At 43.6% G+C, this 24,480-nt stretch overlaps 2 protein-coding genes across 2 annotated transcripts in view; one reads left to right on the forward strand and one right to left on the reverse strand.

Moving 5' to 3' along the window:
- Positions 1-213: 213 nt before the first annotated feature.
- On the reverse strand, positions 214-22,958 carry SF3A2 (splicing factor 3a subunit 2). The gene is made up of 9 exons (XM_040323258.1): positions 22,852-22,958; positions 17,800-17,962; positions 14,029-14,100; positions 10,406-10,452; positions 10,220-10,329; positions 10,079-10,128; positions 6,916-7,056; positions 6,295-6,363; positions 214-871 (listed from the first exon to the last, which is right to left on the reverse strand). The coding sequence occupies exons 2-9, from the start codon at positions 17,923-17,925 to the stop codon at positions 317-319; spliced, it is 1,170 nt and encodes a 389-aa protein (XP_040179192.1). The 5' UTR covers positions 17,926-17,962; positions 22,852-22,958; the 3' UTR covers positions 214-316.
- PLEKHJ1 (pleckstrin homology domain containing J1) overlaps positions 22,942-24,480 on the forward strand; it is a 51,250-nt gene continuing 49,711 nt past the window's right edge. The window contains exon 1 of the mRNA XM_040323268.1: positions 22,942-23,187. Within this exon, the coding sequence (XP_040179202.1) occupies positions 23,094-23,187 (94 nt within the window). The 5' untranslated portion in view covers positions 22,942-23,093. The remainder of the gene's footprint in view (positions 23,188-24,480) is intronic.

Here is a 24,480-nt window from a genome sequence, read left to right on the forward strand (position 1 = left end):
AGCAGTACATCCAGACAGCATATGAATTCCTGATTATGAGGATTATGTTGTGAAAAGAGGGGCGGAGCATTTAATTGCAATTAGGTTGGTGGGGTCTCTTAACAAACACTAAATATATTAGTGGAAAATATATTTGAAAGAAATTGTATATACTGTATGTGGTACAGAACTACAGTCACTAAAAGTGTAAAAAATAAAACAAAAAATACAAGCTTTTGTTAAATGGTTCAATTTATTTTGTGACAAACAGAAAAAAAAATAACATTCTACAAAAAATATCAAATGTGCACATTTCTAAGAGACCGCACAGATGGAATCAATTGTTTGGAGGTGGTGGGGGAATATTTGTAGGTCCTTCACTTGGCAAAGGTGGCCTCATCATTGGAGGCATAGGTCCTGGAGGTAGAACTCCAGGTGCTGGAGGTGGCACACCTGGAGCAGGAGGAGGAGGAGGAACTCCAGGAGCAGGTGGAGGGGGAACCCCTGGTGGAGGAATACCAGGAGGTGGTATTCCAGGGGGAGGAACTCCAGGAGGGGGAACAGCAGTGTTCGGAGGTGGTACACCAGGAGGAGGTACACCTGGAGGTGGCAAGGTCGGTGGTGGGACAGGAGGCGGCACACCAGGAGGTGGAACACCAGGAGCTGGCGGAAGTTGGGGAGGTGGCCCTGGTGGTGCTGGTGCCCCAGGAGGAATTGGTGGCATTGGCATTCCACCTGGTGGTGGCGGTGGCATGTTTTCTGGCAAGGGTGGTCGAGGTGGCATCCCATTTATTAGTGGTGGAGGTGGAGGCCTTTTGACACCAGGAGGCGCAGGAGGGATGCTGGTTGCTGTTGGAGGTTTTTCCATCTTGAAATGGAACTGTAAGAAGAACTGAATGCAAAAGGCACAGTGTCAATAAACTGTTATCAATAGAATGAACAACTTAAAAAATTACCCAGGCGAAGCTCACCTTTTAAAGAAAAAAAATAGTTTATGCAGTCAAGGGGGGGAAAAGGAGGTAATAAACTATGTAGATACGGTATAGTCAACATTTATAAAAGCTGCAGTTTTTAGTACCTCCTGGGGCTGCTTGGCTGTATAGGTTAATTTCTTTAACTACTAGCCGACCAGCCACCGTCATTATACGGCGGCAGGTCGGCTCTTCTGGGCGAGAGCCCGTAGCTATACGTCCGCTCCTCGAGCGGCCACTAGGGGCGCGCGCGCGCCCCCCGACTCCCGTGCGTGTGCCCGGCGGGCTCGATCGCCGCCGGGCACCCGCGATTGTTTGTTACAGAGCGGGGAACCGGGAGCTGTGTGTGTAAACACACAGCTCTCGGTCCTGTCAGCAGGGGAAATGCTGATCATCTGTTCATACAATGTATGAACAGAGGATCAGTGTTTCCCCTAGTGAGGCCACTCCCCCCCCCACAGTAAGAACACACAAGGGACATACTTAACCCCTTCCCCGCCCCCTAGTGTTAACCCCTTCACTGCCAGTGGCATTTTTATAGTAATCCACTGATCGTTATAAAAATGCCAATGGTCCCAAAAATGTGTCCGAAGTGTCCGCCATAATGTCGCAGTACCGAAAAAAAAAAAATCGCTGATCGCCGCCATTACTAGTAAAAAAAATATATTATTAAAATGCCATAAAAATACCCCCTATTTTGTAAACGCTATAACTTTTGCGCAAACCAATCAATAAACGCTTATTGCGATTTTTTTTAACGAAAAATAGGTAGAAGAATACGTATCGGCCTAAACTGAGGAAAAAAAATGTTTTTTTTATATATTTTTGGGGGATATTTATTACAGCAAAAAGTAAAAAATATTATTTTTTTTCAAAATTGTCGCTCTATTTTTGTTTATAGCGCAAAAAATAAAAACCGCAGAGGTGATCAAATACCACCAAAAGAAAGCTCTATTTGTGGGAAAAAAAGGACGCCAATTTTGTTTGGGAGCCATGTCGCACGACCGCGCAATTGTCAGTTAAAGCGGCGCAGTCCCGAATCGCAAAAAGTGCTCTGGTCTTTGACCAGCAATATGGTCCGGGGGTTAAGTGGTTAAAAGGATAAACCTGGCTTTTAACCTTCAGTCATGATGACCTGTTAACTTTAAAGACACTCAAGGTACAGGAACAGAATGCAGTTAACTACAAAAGTCGTTTATAAGTGTACCTGGATCCAGACTATGGAAATTAAAATTTGCATTATTCTTAAAGTGGAACTTCAGTCATTTTTTCAACTTTCCATCTATTACATTTTCTGCCCTTTGGATAGTATACAGCCCACTTCCTGTTTCTTGTCCAAAAAAAAAGCTAAGGCTTAATGACATCATGCACAGCTCTCTCTCTCTCTCGCGAGTTTGACACGAAGGGAGGGGGGAGAAGTCAAAATAGAGGGCCAATGAGGGCTGCAGAGCAGGAGTTGTGCCCTGTAAAGCCAGGAATTGAACAGGCAGCAGCTTCAACTGCCCCCGGTAAAATGGTTGCAGCCAGGCTCAGTGGAGGGAAATTTCTGCAGCATATTTGGCAAGTACAGAATCACAGTATGTAAAAATTAGAATGCAAAGTGGTTGGAGGGAAGCTTCAGAATGGGAAAGATGTTTACAAATTATGTGATCAGACTGCAGTTCCTCTTTAACAAGCAGAAAGAGCTTTAAAACAACATTATCCCTGACTTCTCAGATTGCTTGTGATTTTTTTTCAAAGATCACAACAAAGACTCTAAACTGGTTTCAGTTGTTTTCCAACAGTTTAGAACACCTAGTGCAGGGGTCTCAAATTGGCAGCCCTTTGGCTGTTGCAAAACTACAAGTCCCATGTGGCATTGCAAGGCTGACAGTTACAAGCATGACACGCAGAGGCATGATGGGACTTGTAGTTTTGCAACAGCAGGAGGGCCACCAGTTCGAGACCCCTGACCTAGAGTGTGTTTACTTTAGAAGGCTGACAGGGCAGGCTGCAAATAATGAGAAAAGATTTACGATCGATCCCCTGCTGTGAAATTTGAAGATGAATTTCTCCACAATGCCTATAGCTATGGAGGCGATTGAGTGCTTAAAGGGTCACTAAAGGAAAAAAAAATGTTTTGCTGAAATGACTGTTTACAGGGTATAGAGACATAAAAGTTAACCGATTCCCTTTAAAAATGATTAAAAATAGATTAAATTCTATCATATAATGTGCCTCTAGTTTCACTTTCGGTTTTAAACTGGTTTCATGTTTATAAAGAGACCCACAGAACAAAAACAAACAAATCCAGGGCAGTGTTTTGTTTTTAAAATGAATCTGATTGGTTCTGAGGTGTTTTAGACACACAGCTTAGACCACAGTGAGAAGCTCCCATGAGTTTTTTCATAAGGAGCCAAGCAGGAAGTGTGGAGATCACAGCAGAATTACAGCTACTTCAAAGCAAAAACGAACAATGAGGACATGAAACCAGTACTACAGTAAGGTAAAGGAAGCTATTTAGCAAAAAAAAAAAAAAATCCTTTAGTGATCCTTTAAGTTACAGTGGTTTTACTGCTTGTTTTTAGAACTATCATTACAATTTTTATTGCATTGTCCTGTACCCCATGGGACAAAGTATTGTACGTATTTTGTCCTACAATGCATCCTTATTCTAGTTAGGAGGTCCAACCACGTGCAGTTCAAGCTAAATAACAAGCAGCTAAATGCAGATAAAATACATACATAACACCTCACTTTTCATTACTGCAGCCAAGCAATACGACTTTCCTAGCAGAGCACACTGGGAGCATATGCGGTTTGAACCACATAGAGAGAACTATAGCATTCAACAAATCCTGAAAACAGCAGGGGGGGGGGGGGGGGGGGGTTTAAGGGGCACGTGTAATAGGAGCAGCATTTGCAAAAAGTGGAGTGCTTGTATGTACTATTCAGGCAATATTAAATAGCATAGGGGGCTTTAAAAAAAATATTGCTGAAGGTGATGAAGTCATCACACATACTGTTGACCGACCACACTAAAAATGTTCTAAATATATAACTGGATTAATTGGCTATTTTTTTTTCTTTAGACGTTGCCATTGCCGAATTGTATCTGAAGTTGCCTGCTTTGGGGCCGTCATCCTTATCTTTAACTATAGAGTGTCACTGCCCTGGAACATGCTTGTACAGTGGGGAAAATTATTTGATCCTCTGCAGATTTTGTTTAGTTTTCCCACTTACAAAGAAATTAATGGTCTATGATTTATCATGGGTGTATTTGAAATGAGACAGAATATCAATCAAAAATGCAGAAAAAACACATGACATGTTAAAAAAAAAAAATCGAGTTGCAGTTCAGTGAGTAAAATACCCATTTGATCCCCTACCAACCAACAATAACTATGGCTCCAACAGACTGGCTACAGAAGGTGCCCCCAAGAACAACTCGATATGTATATAAAAAAGAAACCTGTACGCAGAATCTTTCTTCCAATCAAACCTCACCCTCATGGGGAAGACCAAAGAGCTGTTGAAGGATGTCAGGGACAAGATTGTAGACCTGCACAAGGCTGGAATGGGCTACAAGACCATCAGCAAGAAGCTTGGTGATAAGGAGACAACCGTTTGAGCGCCCTCAGTCTGGAGCTTCATGCAAAATTTCACCTCATGGGGTAAGGATGATCATGAGAAAAGTGAGGGATCAGCCCAGAACTCCACAGGGGGGAGCGTGTGAATGATCTCAAGGCAGTTGGAACCATAATCCCCAAACAAACCATTGGTAACAATACACCACCATTGATTGAAATCCTGCAGTGGCTGCAAGATCCCCCTAACCAAGAAGGCACATGTACAGGCCCATCTGAAGTTTGCCAATGAACAGCTAAATGATTCAGAGAAGAATTGGGAGAAAGGGTTGTGGGTCAGACGAGACCAAAATTGAGCGCTTTTAGCATTAACAGGACCTGCTGTGTTTGGAAGAGAAATGCTGACTATGACCCTAAGAACACCATCCCTACAGTCAAGCACGGAGGTGAAAACATGCTTTGGGGCCATTTCTCTGCTAAAGGTACAGGACAACTTTGGTGCATTGAGGGGCCAATGGACGGGGCCATGTATGGTAAAATCTTGGATGAGGACTTTCTTCACTGAAGATGGGTCTTCCAGCATGAAAATCACCCAAAACATACCGCCAATGCAACAAAGAAGTGCCTCAAAAAGAAGCATATTAAGGTCATGGAGTGGCTTAGCCAGTCTCTAGACCTTAATCCTATATTAAAAAAAAGAATTATGGGAGGGAGCTGAAACTTCAAGTTGCCAAGCGACAGCCAAGAAGCCTTAAAATGAGTCTCGTTTTTTTTTCTCTTTAAAAATAACAAACATCTCTATATTAACCTGCTCTATGCAGTGAATTTGCCCGCATCCTCCTTTTCTCTCCCTTCTGTTGAGTGCCCCCACAGCAAGCAGCTTGCTATGGGTGCACCTGAGCCAAGCTGCAGCTCCATCTCCATGTGTCCATTCAGACACGGAGCTGCGGGTCGCCCCCACCCCCTTTCTCTCCTCATTGGCTGACTGACTTTGACAGCAGCGAGAGCCAATAGCGCCGTGCTGCTGTCTCAGCCAATGAGGCGGGGAGTCCCGGGCAGCCCAGACACTCCAACATCGCTGGATAAACATGGGGCTCAGGTAAGTATTAGAGGGCCTGCTGCAGGCTTTTTATCCTAATGCATGAAGATAAAAAAAAAAAAAAACTTCTGCCTTTACAATCACTTTTAGAGAAAATCTGTATAGAGTGGACCAAAATCACTCCTGAGATGTGTGCAAACTTGTTAACCAACTACAAGAAACGTCTTACCTCAGTGCTTGCCATCAAGGGTTTCTCCACCAAGTACTAAGTCATGTTTTGCATGGGGATCAAATACTTACTCACTGAACTGCAACTCAATTTATAACATTTGTATCATGTGATTTTTCTGGATTTTTGGTTGATTATCTGTCTAACATTTAAAATACACCTGTGATAAAAATTATATACCCTTCATTTCTTTGTAAGTGAGCAAACTAAAATCTGCAGGGGATCAAAAAAGTATTTTCCCTACTGTGCATATTAGGCTTACCAACCCATGATGTGCACATGCTTGTTCTAGGACAGCAACTAACCAGTTAATTTACTTGACAAGTTCTATTTAAAACTTTTCCACCCAGAATCTGGATATTAACATTCCCCGACTCAAGGCATTGTCCGTTATGTCAGTTAAAAAAAAAAAAAAAAAAGGGAGGGGGGGGGAACTTATTTTAAAGACGAAAATTTGCCTAACAGGGTAGATAACCATATGCCACTCCTGATAAAAAGTTAGCAAGTTACCTGTTTAGTTTCTCTGTTCCAGTGTGTCCAGAACTTCCCTTCAATCTTGTCAATTTCTCTGCTAGGAACCTATGAGAGAGATAAAGATATAGGTATACAAAATCAGACATTATAATATAATAAAGAATTAGAATATTTCACTGCAGAAAAAGCAGCTTCTAAAAACACTGAATCATTAAAAGAAAGCTGGAGGTAAAAAAAGAAAAATTGCCAAGACAGGAAGTCCTACATATGGCCATTCCTCTAAATAAGGGGTCTTCAAACTTTCTAAAAGGGATAGATAAAGTTCATGATCCTTCAGGCTTTAGGGAGGGGCCAGAATGTGGTCAGTGGGAGTTAAAAAACGCCCCAGCATCAGTGGACATAAACAATACATCATTGGCTATGAATGGGAGGCCCCATTGGTGGTATTAAGACGAATAATAGTGGCATTGATGGTGTCAATGGAAAGAATGGTGTCCCATGATTGGTGTCAGTTGATGAAATAGTGGTTCAAAAGGCTGGATTAAAGCAAGCAAACGGCCACAGCAGACAAATATGACATGCAAGTATAACATTTCAAAAAGTACATTTTTTAATTTGTATCAATATATTCTTGGATAAAGATAGGAAGTGACTTACCTTAAAGGCAATGGTTTCATAGGGCTCTGCTGCCATTAAAAGATACTGCCAACGTCTGTCTGGTGGTTCTATCCTCTGTTCATAAGCAGACATGAAGCGGTGTCTAGGCATGATGCTCTCTGCTATTTCTGGATAGTCAATCTAAGGCAGATTAAACAAATAAAACATGAACTATGCAATCAATTAATAAAAATAAAGTGTAGCGCTTATAAAAGTGAAATTAAGGAATTTACCTTTCAAACAGTGAAATGCAATTATAATGAACACAATGTGCGCATATATCCATTAATGGATATATGCGCACATTAATGGATATATGAGCACATTGCGTTTATTATAATTGCATTTCACTTTTTGAAAGGTTAATTCCTTCATTTCACTTTTATAAGCGCTACACTTTATTTTTATTGTTTGTTCTCAATTTTTGTCAGATTGTGGTGTTTAGCAGCCATTTATTCTCTACACTTGGCGCAATTTTCTGTACACTTTTTACATGCAATCAATTACCAGCAAAGAAAAAAAAACAGAGCAGGGTGACTTACTACATCAGATTACCAGGAGGTTAAAAAGAGCTCAGAGTTAAAGAGAAAAAGTGTAAGGTGTTTTTATTGGGGATATAATTTTAGTTGTTTTGCATGGTTTAGCTTCAACAAAAATACTGAAGTGACTGGACCTTCATAAAAGCTATGACCACAGCTTTATATCCACCAGCGATGACCAATCTCCCATAAGATAGGGAGATTGTGGAGCCCTATTACTAACCTTCCTTTTTCTGACACATTTCTTCCCCCATTTCTCCCCCCCCCCCCCCCCCCCCCCATTTGTTTTGCTTCCTTTATACTTTTTTTGAGCACAGATGCATTCTTTGACAGAAAAAAGGCAGAAAGCCTCGACGCCCTGCGATCTGACGCTATAGTCTAAATCTGATAGGTCCGGGCTCTCATGAGCCCTATAGCCTTTACATACAATGCCAGAATGACACATACAATCCTACCCACTATTACATACCATATTTATCAGCGTATAACATGCACTTAAAATCTGGGGTAATCATGGGTGCGTGTTATACACCGATCAGCTGCCTCGGAGGGGGAGGAGGGAATGAGCACCCCCGAAAGAGACATAACCGGATCTCCCATGTACTTTGCTCCGCTCCAGTCATGCCCAGTCCCACATCTTAGTATTGACATCTCACCATTGGACCGGTGTTAATGTCCATCATAGAAGCCGGGCCAAGGGTGGGACTGAGCGTGACTGCGAGCCGAGTAGACAGGAGATCCAGCTATGTCTATTTCAGCAATAACAGTGCTGCAGATGGGCACTGATCAGGCTGCAATGATGGGCACTGATCAGGCTGCAATGATGGGCAATGGCAAGGCTGCAGGTGGGCACTGACCCTTATTTTGTTAAGAATTCTTTATTTCAAATGTAAGTTTTTTCCTGCTATTTCCCCTTAAAATGAAGGTGCGCGTTATACGCCGATAAATACGATAATTACATTATTTTTATTAACCTACACATGGTCTTTGCAAAGACATTTACAAAATGCATATAAATATTTTTATCGTTTCCGTTCCTACTGTATTGTATGGAAGTGCCTTAATACCGGTACAATGGGTTTTTCTTTGCAGTCTCTGAGAAACTAATAATTTTTAGGACTTCTTGATACTTCTACCTTATTATTTCAATGCAAACTTAATAAAAAAAAAAAAAAAAAAAGAAGATTAAAATATATGTAAGCTGCTAGAGAGAGCTTGCTGTGATTCTGCACAATTACTCTGTGTCACTTATTATTAGGTACACCTTGCTAGCAACGGGTTGGACACCCTTTTGCCTTCAGACCTGCCTTCATTCTTCGCAGCATAGATTCAACAGGGTGTTGGAAACATTCCTCAGATTTTGGCCCATATTGACATGATAGCATCACGCAGTTGCTGCACATCCATAATGCAAATCTCCCATTCCAGCACATCCCAAAGCTGCTTGATTGGATTGAGATCTGGTGACTGTGGGGGCCATTGGAGTACAGTGAACTTATTGTCATGTTCAAGAAACCAGTTTGAGATGACTTGAGCTTTGTGACATGGTGCATCATCCTGCTGGAAGTAGCCATCAGAAGAAGATGGGTACACTGTAGTCGTAAAGGGATGGACATACATACTCAGGTAGGCTGTGGCATTTAAACGATCCTCAATTGGTACCAAGGGGCCCAAAGTGTGCCAAGAAAAAATATTCCCCACACCATTACGCCACCAGCCTGAACCGTTGATACAAGGCTGGATGGATCCATTCTTTTTGTGTCGTTTACTCCAAATTATGTCCCTACCATTTGAATGTCATAGCTGAAATGGAGACTCGGCAACTTTTTTCCAATCTCCTCTCCTCTGTTTACTGTTCTTAGCTGACAGGAGTGGCGCCCGGCGTGATCTTTTGCTGCTGTAGCCCATCTGATTCAAGGTTTGAGGTCTTGTGCATTCAGAGATGGTATTCTGGATGCCTTGGTAGCAACGAGTGGTTATTTGAGTTACGGTTGCCTTTCTATCATCTCAAATCAGTCTGCACATTCTCCTCTGACCTCAACAAGGCATTTTTGTTCACACAACTGCCACTCACTGAATGTTTCTCTTCAGACCATTCTCTGTAAACCCTAGAGATTTTTAAAAATCCCAGTAGATCAGCAGTTTATGAAATACTCAGTCCAGCCTGTCTAGCACCAACAACCATGCCCCGTTCAAAGTCATTTAATTCCCCTTAGCCCCCCCATTCTGATGGTCGGTTTGAACTTTAGAAAGTCATCTTCACTAAATCTAGGTGTCTTAATGCACTTCCATGTGATTGGCCGATTAGCAATTTGTGTTACCAAGCAATTGAACAGGTGTACCTAATAAAGTGTCCGGTTAGTAAGTTCTAAGCCTCAGGAGGTGGTTCATCGTTTTCTACCAAATATGGCTGCACCATATACTGTACAGTTACAACTTGTACACAGAAACAAGGTTTTTAAAATGCAAAATATATTACAATTTAAATCAAGCTGATCTTTTACATGTGCTAAAAAGCTGAACTATACATTTCTCTGATGAAAAAAAATCAAAAATCAAAGGAATCCTTCATATCAAACATCACATCCTGTACCTCAACTGTAGAAAGAAAAAAAATCTGTTACCTGAAACAGCAATGACTGCTGTCCCACCTCGGCTTCCCTCTGTTTTGTCACTGTAAGAGAAGAATAGAAAATGGTAAACCTAAATGACAAATATAATGGACAGTAAGTGTCGATACACTAAAACAAAAGCAGATTCTATACCCTTGTATCCAGGGCGTCCAATCTTGACAAACTTTTTAACTTCAACTTTCACCTTCTCAGGTGCTGGTTGTGCGGGAGCTTCTTTGGCTTCCTTTGCTGCTCTTCGAGCCCTGGAAAAAAAGAAACATGTGAACCAATGTCCGATTTTAGAATAACTGCTCTCAAATCGTAAACTTGACTACTTACAAATTAGTCTGATGTTTCTTTCCTTGTGTGTGGGCCAGGTAGCTTCCCTAGTAAAAAAAAAAAAAAAAGGATGCATTATAGTTAAAAGGTAAACCAAGGAATAACAACACACCACCAATGCCTATGCCGTAAGGACTATATTAGACTTAACGCTGATAGTTATCACTTTACAGTAATAACACAAAAGCCTGCAAATACTGCAGCTGCTGACTTTTAAATTAAGGACACTTACCGGTCCAGGGCGCCCGAGATGTCCTCACCTGAAGCCGATCTATCCCCTCGGCTCCAGGTGCAGGCATTGCTAGTAAGGGAATCAGGAAGTGAAGCCTTGAGGCTGCACAGCCTGGTTCCCTACTGCGCATGCGCGAGTCGTGCTGCGCGTTACGAGTGGTCTCTGCTGTCTTATGGGACCCGTGTGTCACCCAGAAGACAGCTGGCATGGGAGGGTGCTTTGTAATGGAGCCGCCCATGGCTTAGATCGGCGTGGAAACTGCAGTGATCTTTTGCTGGAGGTGGAAGCAAATACCTGTATTATACAGGTATCGAATCCCCCTAAAAAGGTGCCAAATGTGACACCGGAATGGGGGGAGGAACCAGATCAGCGGAAGTTCTATTTCTGGGTGGAACTCCACTTTAAGTTAAAGAAAAAAAAACACAAAAAAAAATACTGCAGCCAAAAGTGGAATCAGATACAACATATACGCCACAGGATCATAAACCCTATTAAACTGTAAACTGGGTAACTAGAATTCATGCTTATTGCTAGCAACCAAAACAATGAAAGTTTTAACCACTTAAAGTGGTTGTAAACCCACTTTTTTCACTTTTACCTACAGGTAAACCTATAATAAGGCTTACCTGTAGGTATAAAGAATATCTCATAAACCTGTACGGTTTAGGAGATATTCCCCTCGCAATGCGCCGCTGTTTGCAGCGGCGCATGCGCAGGGGGGAATCCACGGCGAAAAGACCGGCAGCGGCCGGACCTTGCCGAATTTAAATCTCACGTGCGCGGGAGTGACGTCATCGCCGCTCCAGCCAATCACAGTGCTGGAGCGGCGATACACGGAAGACACGCCGGAGCAAGGTGACATCTCGCTCGGCGTGGACCAGATAAGTGTTCTTCACCTCATTCCGAGGTAAGTATTTCATAATCAGCCAGTATGCGGTGCATACTAGCCGATTATGCCTTTTGCCTTGCAGGTTTGAAAAAAAAAATGTTTATGCGGTTTACTACCGCTTTAAGGACCCATTCACGCCGATATACGTCGGCAGAATGGCACGGCTGGGCACAACCACGTACATGTACGTGGCTCTTTAAGCCCAGCCGTGGGGTCGCGGGCACGTGCTCGCGACCCAGTCCGAAGCTCCGTGACCGCGGGACTCGCAGACCCGATCGCCGCTGGAGTCCCGCGATCCGTCCCTGGAGCTGAAGAACACATCAGCCTAAACTGAGGGGGAAAAAATATGTTTTTATATATTTTTGGGGGATATTTATTATAGAAAAAGGTAAAAAAAATTGAATTTTTTTCAAAATTGTCGCTCTATTTTTGTTTATAGCACAAAAAATAAAAACCGCAGAGGTGATCAAATACCAAAAGAAAGCTCTATTTGTGGGAAAAAAAGGACGCCAATTTTATTTGTGAGCCACGTCGCACGACCGTGCAATTGTCAGTTAAAGCGACACAGTGCCGAATTGCAAAAACTGGCCGGGTCCTTTAGCTGCCTAAAGGTCCGGGTCTTAAGTGGTTAAAAGAATGTTGCTACTATGAAGAGTGACCGAACATTGTTTTCATAGTAATGCAAGAGAGGACTTTGAACCATGTTAAAGGCAGGAAGTACAGTAACCTATTAAAAGCAATAAATATTTTATTGATCCAACTTTCCTTAAACATACTGTAACAGATTTCAACTTTGGGTGGGGGGCTTGTGAAACCCGGCTTACCTTGGAGAGCACTGGAAACTCCTTGTCCAGCTCCCCTGGCCCATCCTATGTGTAAGTGACCCTGTGTCTATTAGGGGTACAGGGTGACCGAGAACCCCAGTCGGGTCTGCCTAACCCGACAACCACACTGGACTCAGCATTTCCTTTAACACCAAGTGTTAAAAGGTTACTTTCAGACTATCCCCACAGCATTCAGTCCAACAGTGGCTGGATGCAGTACGCCAAAAGCCAGGCTGAAGATATCCATGCTATTGAGCTGCAATCAAAGAGACAACAGCTCAAGCAGTGATAAAAAGAAGACTCTTCAATGAGTAAAAAAAAAAAAAAAAAGTCTAATACAGAGCTGAAGACTTAACATTCATCCTTCTAGGACACTAGGAAAAACTAGTAGTTGAAGTTTTCCTGACCTGAGAGGGCCTATAGTGCTCAATCCTCCCATAGGCAGGAGGTTAAACTCAAAAAGGTTAAAGACTTTGTTTCCCTCAATAGACAAAAAAAAAATACAATTTATTTAAGCCGCTGGCAGTTCCCACAATTTTCATATTCTCGCAGAGCAAAACCATTGATAGAATCTTTACCATATTACACTTTAGGTGTGTTGGGTGCCTGCATCCCCTTCCACATGCTGTGGTTCTATCCGCTGGCCTCTGTGGCACTACTGTATTTAGGACTGGTGAAGCAGCTGGCAGATAGAATCAAAGCGCGTGGCAGTGGAAGGAGTCATTTGACACTCCAAGAAGTGTTGGATGCTGAAGATTCAGCTGGCAATTTTTTCTCTGTGCAGCATCAGCTGTTCTGGAAAAGGGCAGCATAACCAAGTATAAATGGTTGTCTTTTTCAGGGTTTGTTTTGAAATACACGAGAGTCTCTTTAACCGAGTAAGGCCCTATGTATGTCCTAGAATTCTTCTGGATCGCCATTTGTGGAATTGGAAGACAGTTTGCAAGCCAAGGTCTTGGTCTGTGCAGCAGTTGTTTGCACCGTTTACCCAAAAATTTGTAGTCATTAATCTGGTAGATGCTGGGAACAAATGTTCAGGTACTTTATTTTTATTTTAGCTGTGCTCAAAACTGTGAAACATAGTAATTAATGTGGATAAAACAATATATTTAGAGTATAGTTCACTCTTTATAATTTTCCAGATTATCTTGCTATTTATTGTGAGAAAAATGTTGCCTTTGATGTAACACTGGATAGACTGGGAAAGTCACCCATGGTAAACAAGATATGCACATGCTAAACAAGATATGGGAAGCACACAAAAATTAGGATGACTAACTGGGCAACTAAATGTATTTGTATACATGTGTTCATGTCAAACGTAGCCGTCTCTATTCAAATGCACGCATTAAATTACAAAACAGAGCATTTGTCAAGAAAAGACAGTTTGACCTGCTTTACTGCATTCCAAATGCACCTCAATAGGATATACGGTGTGCAAAATACAAACCAAAAAAACACAAAAACAATGCAACAAAAGGTGAATGCAGCCCCCAAACTTTCATCCATTAATCTCATTTGGAAATTGCTGACCTGCATTTGACGCCCTTAAAATGTGTGAAAACAACATCTGTGTACACAAGCCCTATCAAACGAGTAAAAGTGCTAGCAGGAAGGAGGTCCCAGTTCATCTCCAGTGACTCTCACACTGGACCCTACAAAGTGGGATTTAACTCACCTCATTATTGTGAAGGGTAAGACATAGTTTGCATTCATACGAGCCCAGATGATTTTTCATAAAATAAGGGTCCTGAAAAAAACAAAACAAAAACACATAGGTAAGTAGTTTATTTAATACCTCAATTCCAAATCCCCCTCCCACAAATGTATTTTATACACCGTAAACTCATAGGATGTCCTCACATTTTTGGGTTGAATGAGAAGTGTCATGTGACCCCAATAACTGTTTTTTTTTTTCTTGTTTTGAAGATTTTAAAATTCAGCTGGGTGACCATATAGCCCAAAGTCAGGCTATTAACTGTGATGGTAAAACGGTCTCTGGCTACTGATTAAACTTAAAAGTGTATTTTCACTAAAATTTGAGAAAACACCATTACATATTTATATTGTGTTTCCATTAAAGAGAAGCATGGGCAAACTTTTTTTGGCCCTATTTTTCCTATAAAATCACAGGAGTGCAGTTCGATCTGCAGTCTTGTGATCCGTTTTCAGCCGACAGCGGGCAAAAGTTAGCCAACGTAACTCAGCCAGTCCAGGCACTGAACTGATCTCAACTTTATAGTTGCGATACACCAAGAAACTTGGACTGGCAGATGGCTCAGCCTTTCAGGGAGCCATCAGTCTGAGCCAGCCGCTTCTGCCCCTCCACAGCCCAGAGCTCCAAGCTCTGCTTAGAATGGAGGGGAGAACTGAGCGATCAGTGACATTTGATTGCTCAGTTTTCAGCATCTACCTAGGCGAGTGTGGATGTTTTTTCTTTAAAACCCAAAACTTCTCTTTTAACACAGAATTCCCGATTTTTTGCCTTTTGGATATGCCTCAGGAAGAGCTGTTATGGAAAACTGCAAGATTTTTTGAACATCAGAGTGAATCTGTCCTCATTAACATACAATAAAAGCAGCCTAACCTCGAAGGGTCCTTTCATGCGACCGGTTCGCTCGGCAGACTCTGCTTTGCTTAGCGGGAGATCACACTGATCCCTGCTGAGCAGGCGGATGACAGGTCTGTCTCCACTCACTGTGCACAGTGGAGAGGGACAGAGGCCTGCTTTCCCCTATGGCGAGATTGGGTGAAAACGGACTGCCTGTTTGTTTCTGATCTTATCAATTACGATCCTTCAAACGGACAGAAAATAGGGTCACGATCCATCTGGACTTGGCAGACAGGATCGGATAGTGGTGGGTGTCAGCAGACATGTCACTGCTGACATCAGCAGCTCCATAGGGGTGAATGGAGGGTCCGATCAGGTTTGCCTGAAAAACTGACAGGCAGACCTGATCGGAAAGCCTGTGTGAAAAGACTCGTAGTATGATTATTCTTTGCTGGAAGAATCCCTCCATTGCATTTAAATAAAAGATAAGCTGGATTAAAAAAAAAAAAAAAAAAAACACGGAAGTTATGCTCTGTGAATGGGGACACATAATAAATATTAAGTTTGTGTGATCCCAACTTGACTTAAAAAGTGGAAATACAATTTAAAGATTTTAAAAGCAAAGACTAGATAAAAGAGAGTGTATGATTCCAAATAGGTGGCATCAGCTTTGTCTGTATGTGCTATGGAAAATGAATTAGAAAACCAACATATAGATACAGTGCTTGTGTTTTACGGGGCCTTTAGAATATCCTGCAAAATCTTTAACTCGCTTCTACCTTTTTATTTTCAGCAAATAATCCCAGCCACTAACCATTAACTTTACAAATGCATAAGACACAAATATGGTCCCGTCTCCCCCTTGGGGTGATGGGTCGCATCAACTTGATTAAGATGATCCTTCTCCCCAAATTGCTCTATGTCCTCTGGCAGGCCCCCCTCTACCTCCCCCCGCGCATATTTAAAGCTATGGAGGCCATCCTCAACACATTTGTATGGGGCTCCTCTCGTCATAAATTGTCCTGGCGGGTCCTGAAGTGCCCGGCCGACTTGGGCGGCGCCGCACTCCGGGACCTCCTCCTTTATTACATTGCCTCTCAGCTTTCGCACTTCTTTCACTTTAACCGTTCCGATAGAGACCGTTACTCTACCCTAGTGTGTTCGCATGCCCCTGGTCCCCTGTTTCACCCCTTTCAACTCCTCTTCCGCGGCCCACGTGCCCCCCCCCCCTCCTGCGCAGATGACACTGGGCACATGCTCTATCACCACTGTAAAGTGTGGCAACTGGCCCTGCTTATTGGCGAGGCCCCCTCTCCCCACTCACACACGCCTCTCTGGGATAACCCCCTCCTGCCCGAACTTGCCTCTGTCCCTGACCACGGCTTGTGGATCAACAAGGGTGTTATCTACCTGTCACAGGTCGTGGCTCGCGGCTCAGTTAAGTCGTTTCAGTCATTCAAAAATAAATTTGCGCTGCGCAACCACATGTTCTTTCGCTTCCTTCAACTCCGACATGCACTCACCGCACAACTTGGTGGCCCTATCCCGGCCCTCGAGGTCCCCCTCCTGGTCGACATTGTATCGGGATCGGACCACAAGAAACTCATATCCCAAATCTATGTGTACCTCCTCCAGCCCGCCGCGAACGCCATATCCTACCGTTTGAAGGCCCGCTGGGAACCCGACCTTGGCGCGGTGACCGACGGAGACTGGGGGTAGGCCCTCGCCAACTGTAAGACCGTTTCCCCTAAGCTCTCCGACCGCCTCACTCACCTATTCATAATCCACAGATCGTACCTGACACCGTACCGCATCTCCAAGTTCAGACGAGACCACGACCCTAACTGCCCTAGCTGCGACCACCCGACGCATCCTTTTTCCATCTACTCTGGGCCTGCCCATCCATACAGGGGTTCTGGACCCAGGTAGTCCGGTTCCTCCATGACCGCATGGGCTCCCCTGTGTCACTCTGCCCTCGCCAGTGTATACTGGGGCTCCTCTCACTCCCCGAAAGCGAAAAGTACCTCAATATATTTTTGCAAGAAACATTATTCCTTTCCAGAATGCAAGTCGCCAGGAGGTGGATGAGAGGGGCGCCACCCACTCTACAGCAATGGATTAGGGCTGTCAATATTACCCTTCCCTACAAAAAAGTGATGTATACCCGCAGGGGTTGCCCTAAAAAATACAAGATTTGGGACAGGTGGCTTGGTGACTCTTCCACTTGTAATGCAACAGACTAGAGGCTGTCCCCGACTGCTGGCTGCTCATTCCCCCTGTGAATGTCCTTCCCCCCACCCATCCCCTTTTGGCCCCCCTTAAAATGTGACTTCCCGTGCTTGGTGTTACCTCTGCCATGCCTTCACCCTCTCCCCTAGCTTGCCACTACCTACTCCTCACCCCCCCTTATTTCAATGTATATCTGCCATGCATGTCTCTATAAATGTCAAATGGACGCTACTTGTAGTGCATGTTGCACTTATAACCCGCTTGTTCACCCATTTTTATTTTATGCTCAATAAAAGTCGTTTTGATGCAAAAAAAAAAAAAAACTTTACAAATGCATTTCCATACAAATGTTAAGGCATCATGATGCCTAAAAAACCCCCCCCAAAAAAAAAAAAAAAAAGCATATATGACACATCCCAACAAAAGCTAGAATTTTTATGCCTGTGTGCATGTATAAAAAATAATGCACATTTACTGTCCATCCTTGCCTTTTAATGCAAGAATTTTCAGCCAGGAATGGGATGTTCACACATCAGTACCGTGTGCAGGTACCCTAAAAGTATATTCAATGTTTTGTTCATGATTAAAACAAAGTGATGAACCAATCTCACTGCTAAAAAAAACAAAACAAAAAAAAAAAACGAAAATCAACCCCATGAAGTTGAATACCTTGTTAATATCAATTGTCTCTAAGGCCAGTTGCCGGAGACGTTCTCTTCTGTCCCTGTTACTTTCGGAGGAAGAAGCAACTCCACCACTGCCGGTTTTGCCACCGGCTCTGTGTTGGAAATCCATGGCTGGAGGCTCAAGGGGGACAAGCTAAGCCAGAAACCTGTAAAAGGAATAAAGAAATGTCAAAACACTTGTGTATAGAGATATTTATTAGCCACTAATACTTTGCCTCCAGTAACCCTTCCCCAACCATACATACAAAGTCTCCAAACCAATGCGCTATAGACATTGTCAAAATCTTGCGAGCTGGGCCCATGCATAGCCTACCTTTTATTCGATACTATGAAGAGTCTGTACTCTGGTATAGTAGGAACACCAAGTATAACTGAAAGGAGAATGTGCAGCGCATGCATTAAACTAATAAACCCTCCATTTTTCAAGCACAACAGTTGATTGAATCCCTTACAGAGTATGCAACTTCTTTATCATTTAACCACTTCCATACCAGGCACTTACGCACCTTCCTGCCCAAGCCAATTTTCAGCTTTCAGAGCTGTCACACTTTGAATGACAATTGCGCGGTCATGCTACACTGTACCCAAACTTTTTATCATTTTGTTCCCACAAATAAAGCATTCTTTTGGTGGTATTTGATCACCTCTGCGATTTTTTTTGCGCAACAACTAAAAAAAAAAAAAAAGACTGAAAATTTTGAAAAAAATTAAGTTTTTATTTTTTTCTGTTAATTTTTTTGTAAATACGTTTTCTTCAATTACGGGCACTCATGGCATTGCTGGACATCACTTTAATGGGCACCGAATGGCATCTATTGTGCTAATTTTTTTTTTTTATTGTTGCCTATTATTGCGTCCTGGCGGCTTCCCTGGTGGTCCAGTGTGGACATCTGAGGGGGGGCTGCACTGATAAACAATCAGCGCGACCCCCCCCCCCTGTCAGGACAGCCGGCGATCGGCTCGGCTCTACTCGCGTCTGTCAGACACGAGTGAGGAAGAGCCAATCAATGGCTCTTCCTGTTTTCATTGTGATCAGTCGTGATTGGACACGGCTGATCACGTGGTAAAGAGCCTCCGCCAGAGGCTCTTTACTGAGATCGGAGATGCAGGGTGTCAGACTGACACGCCGCATCACCGATCGCCGCGCGCCAGCATGTTATCCTGCTGGACGTCAATAGACGTCCAGTCAGGATAACACAAGCACTTCCCGGACTTCAATATACTATTGACCGGGCGGGAAGTGGTTAGGGGAGAAGTTCACCTTTAAAAAAAATAAAAATGCGCATTTATTATTTTTTCTTTTGGAGCCTGTAAAGCAATGCACCAGCAATCAGAAGATTGCTGGTGCCATGCAGGTCTCCTTCAGATCTGTCAGTATATCTGTGTACCAAAAATCCTGTACAGGCAGGAACATACACCGACAAGAACAAATCAATGAACTACTACAGCACCCCACAGAGTCATGTTAGTTCATTGGGGCCTACAAACCAACAGCTGCTAAGGATCTCAGGGTTTGTATTTCATTCACACACAGAGCTGTGTGAATGACTGACGCGGCCGTGATTTTAAAAAGAGACAACTAGTACTGTAAACTTCTTCCTGTACTGCTGCCACAGGAAGAGGGGGGGGGGGGGGATCGGATGCAGTGTTGGGAACATGTTACAAGGTGAACTTATCCTTTACCATGTTCCAGCATAAATTGCCATGACTGTTGCCCCAGGTTTCCTGTTTCAGGGTGTCTCCATCCAGCACCTAGACCCGCTCTGTTACGTCAGCTAACAGCAGGCATTGAGCCCGCTGTCATCATGAAATGGACCACAGGAGTGCAGGATGAATTGCACTAGTGTGATCCATAGGAGAAGTAGGGCCAAAAAAGATTTGGCCCTACTTCTCCTTTAAACCCTATTTATTGTTTGTTCAAAATATGTAAATATGTTAATGTATGTTGCTTGGTGCTTTACCATTCCAGAATGCAGCAACTCTACCACACTGCAACCCTAGCCCATAGGATATTTAGGTTCACACCATTTTGAGAATGCATGTAAATCATATAAGTGCCCACACCAAAAATGTGGTGCTCTTAATTCTTTAAATGGCACGCACGCGCACTGAAAACATGGTGTTTTTGGGTGTGTAAAACTGTATGATACTTAAAGTGATACTAAAGGTTCCCATTTTTGTTTTTAAATAACATGTTATACTTCCCTCCACTGTGCAGTTTGTTTTGCACAGAATTGTCCCGATCGTCCTGTTCTGGGGTCCCACAGCAGCTCTCGTGGCTCCTCCCATCATTAGATGACCCCCCTCTGGGAAGCTCTCTCCCGAGGGGGTTGCCTTGTGGGCGCACTTCCGTGTCACACACTCGGCGTCCATAGAGCCGAGTGTATGACTTGGCCCCGCGTCATTGGATTTGATTGACAGCAGCAGGAGCCAATGGCTGCGCTGCTATCAATCTATCTAATCGAAGCCGGGACTCCGTGGAGAGAGAAACGACGGGGACGCGCCCATGGAAATTCGGTGCTCAGGTAAGTAAAACGGGGGGCTGTTTTTTCACCTTAATGCATAGGATGCATTAAGGTTAAAAAACAGGAATGTTTACAACCCCTTTAAGAGTCATGTTGTTCCATGTAGCCACGTTTGGCATTTTTAAAGAAAAAAGGGTCAGGGATGTTTTCCCTGCATTTCCCAAATGAATGGGCAGCTATGCCCGCTGAGCCGCACCACCCACAATAGCAAGAACCTAACTAGATTCAAATCTTTGCATTTCCTGCATGTCTTGTACGCATGGGCACAGCAGCCCATTCATTTGAATGAGCTGTTGTACCTGCAGTGAAAGGGTCCCCAAACCTTTTTCCAAAATGCATCCGCATGGAACCGCTTGGCACCATACGGTTGTGTGTTGCGTTTTCAGATGCATGGGGGGGGGGGGGGGTGTGCCATCAAGAATTAGGGTACTTGCACAAGGATCTGATGTTTGAACAAAATGTCAGGCGTTTATTTTGTGCCTACAAGTTCTGCCTCCCCGAAATGTTTTTTTTTTTTTTCTAGAAGCATTTTTAAACAGGCATATACACTTAAAATACTGGAGCGACAACTCTTTTTTGTTTCCTTTTTTACTAATCTATATACAATGTACACTGTGTTACCAAAAGTATTGGGACACCTGCCTTTACATACATGAACTTTAATAGCATAGGGTTCAATATTGGGTTGGCCCACTTTTACAGCTATAACATCTTCAACTCTTCTGGGAAGGCTGTCCACAAGGTTTAGGAGTGTGTCTATGGGAATGTTTTTTTTTTTAGGGTATATTTATTAAACATTACAACAACAATAAAGCTTAGTATAGACAAAACAAAGCTTGCTAAACAGAGCAATGCTCCGAGCCGCAGCTTAATCAAATACAAGCAAAAAGAAAGGATTTGTTTATACATGCCAAATGACCACAATGCTGAAAACTTGGTCACAGAGATGGGAATGTTTAACCATTCTTCCAGGAAGCGCTTTTGTGAGGTCAGGCACTGATGTTGGATGAGAAGGCCTGACTCGCAGTCTCGACTCCAATTCACGCCAAAAGGGGTTCTATTGGGTTGAGGTCAGGACAGTCAAGTTCCTCCATGTCTTTATGGCAGGGTTTGACAAATTTGCTTAAAATCTAGGAGCTAAAAAAGTTAGGAGCCAGAAACGCGCCCTGTCCCGCCGCACTGGTGTGATCCAGGGCTAAAACCTGGAAGCCGATTGGCTACTATGCACAGATTCTGTGCTACAGTTTTAGGCTGGATTCACACCTATGCATTTTGCAGATTTGCACTACAGAACGCATAGGAAACCATATTATATGGACTGTAGTGCAAATCTACAAAATGCACTAAAAATGCATAGGTGTGAATCAGGCCTTAGTAAATCTCCCCCAGTGGCTCCTATAATCCCAGCATGTATTGTTATACTGCAATCAGAGTGCAAACCAGGCAGGATCGGTACCTTATACTTGGAGGCCTGGAAAGTTGGGGTGCAGGCACCGCCGTGTCTGGGATATTTCTCCTTTGGTTACGAGACTGAAGTGACAAGTATCGAGCGGATCACTACGGTATTTGCCAGGAAGAGAACCGGATCCTCCCGCGCAGGTGCTCTCCTCGTTCACACGGATAGGCTCACTATCTGGCAGCTGTATAGGGGAGGCACTAGAACAGGCAGGGGTTTTGCATGTGGAGGAGGGAGGGCAGGGACTGAGCTGTTGTGGGCCACACACGCAGTGTAGTCCGGAGACAATAAAAGGTGATGGAAGAAGTCGCCGCTCAGTCAGGCCTGGACGGCTTGTATGTGGTGCACAGAGCGATCAGCTGAGGACAGAGATGAGACAGCAGACTCCTTCCTTGACTGGCCTGCAAAGAGTCCTGACCTCAACCCGATAAAACACCTTTGGGATGAATTAGACTGAGAGCCAGGCCTTCTCATCCACATTAGTGCCTGTCCTCACCTATGTGCTTCTGGAAGAATGGTCAAACACTCACATACACACTGCTAAACCTTGTGGACAGCCTTCCCAGAAGAGTTTTAGCTGCAAAGGATGGGCCAACTCAATATTGAACCCTACAGACTAAGACTGGGATGCCATTTGAGTTCCCATGTGTGTAAAGGCAGGTGTCCCAATACTTTTGGTAATATAGTGTATGCTGAGCAGAAACGTGCAAGAGGCCTTAATGGCACCTTTGGATCTGCTAAAAAGCAGCGCATTTTGTCTGCAGGAACATGCTCGATTTTCATGCTTTCCAGCACCCACCATATAAAGGAGGCTGTATCCAAAGACTGAGATTTCATTGTTTTCAGGCATATGGAGCTTTATGGTTGAAAAGTACAGTGCTGTGGAAAATAACTATACAACGCCTCCCACCGGGAAATAGTTACAATAGCAGACATGATAAAGGAGGCGATGAGGCCCTATATTGGGGGGAGCTTCGGATACAGTAGGTAGCCGAGGACCGTACTCACCACCCACGTACTCTTACATTACCCATCACCGTACCGCTCTACTTACCTCCACTCCAGCCGCTTCGTACACCGAGCCACACGCTCCGGAAGTGTGCGTGTACTCTAACCGGAAGTAACGTTCCCTCAACCAAACGTTACTACCGCCCACACAGCATCCACTTCCGGGTGAAGAGAAAGCAGCCAGGTGTAGTGTAAACATGAGCGGACCCAGCCTATGAACGTGGCTGTGTGTAAGGAATACGAAAGTCCGTGCCCTGTAGGGGCCCCGGGCCATGCTGTGCGCCCACTATGAGGTACAATGACAAGGAGCTTGTGTCCCTCTCCAAGCAGAGGGCGGAGAAGGCGGCAGAACTGGGTATGAAGGGCCCCAAGAAAGGAAGTGGTGAGTTGGTTGGCAGTGTTTGGATTGCAGGCATGTCTCTGACAGATCAGAAAACGAGTGTCAATTGTCCCATATGGGGAGACGTCAGTGATTTAGCCAAAAGAGAACTGGTTACCGACTCCCCATCTACAGAGCCTTGAAAAAGTATTCATACCTCTTGACATTTTCCACATTTTGTCATGTTACAGCCAAAAACGTAAATGGATTTTATGTGATAGACCAACACAATGTGGCACATAATTGTGAAGTGTACGGAAAAAAATATTTTCAAGATTTTAAAAAATTTGTGAAAAACGTGGCGTGCATTTGTATTCAACCCCCTTTACTCTGATACCCCTAGATAAAATCTAGTGGAACCAATTGTCTTCATAAGTCACCTAATTAGTAAATATAGTATACCTGTGTGTAATTTAATCTCAGTATACATACAGCTGTTCTGTGAGGCCCTCAGAGGTTTGTTAGAGAACCTTAATAAACAAACATCATCATAAAGGCCAAGAAACACACCAGACAGGATAGAGATAAAGTTGTGAAGAATTTTAACCACTTGTCTACCAGCCACCGTCAATTGACGGCGGCATAGTAACTGAGTTGTTCTGACAGGACGTCATATGACGTCCTCGTCTTTTAAAGACACTAGGGGGCGTACGCACCCGCCGCTTTACTGGGAACACGATGCGCGTGCCCGGTGGCCGCAATTGCCCAGTAACTGAGCAGGGACGTGGAGCTCTGTGTGTAAACACAGAGCTCCATGTCCTGTCAGGGAGAGAGGAGACCAATGATGCTGTGTCCCTTGTACATAGGGACACAGATCGGTCCCCTCCCCCAGTCAGTCCCATCCCCCCACACAGTTAGAACACTCACTAGGCTACACATTTAACCCCTTCCTCGCCCCCTAGTGTTAACCCCTTCCCTGCCAGTCACATTTATACAGTAATTGGTGCATATTTATAGCACTGTTCAATGTATAAATGTGAATGGTCCCAAAAATGTGTCCGCCGTAATGTCGCAGTCCCAATAAAAAAATCGCATATCGCCGCCATTACTAGTAAAAAAAATATATATATATAATTATGTCCCCTATTTTGTAGGCGCTATAACTTTTGCGCAAACTAGTCACTATACGCCTTTTACGATTTTTTTTTTACTAAAAATATGTAGAAGAATACGTATCGGCCTAAACTGAGAAAAAATGATTTTTTTTTTAATGGGATATTTATTATAGCAAAAAGTTAAAAATATTGTGTTTTTTTCAATATAGACGCTCCTTTTTTTTGTTTATAGCACAAAAAG

This window comes from Rana temporaria, chromosome 1 (genome assembly GCF_905171775.1).
Source record: "Rana temporaria chromosome 1, aRanTem1.1, whole genome shotgun sequence".
NCBI classification, from domain to species: Eukaryota; Metazoa; Chordata; class Amphibia; order Anura; family Ranidae; genus Rana; species Rana temporaria.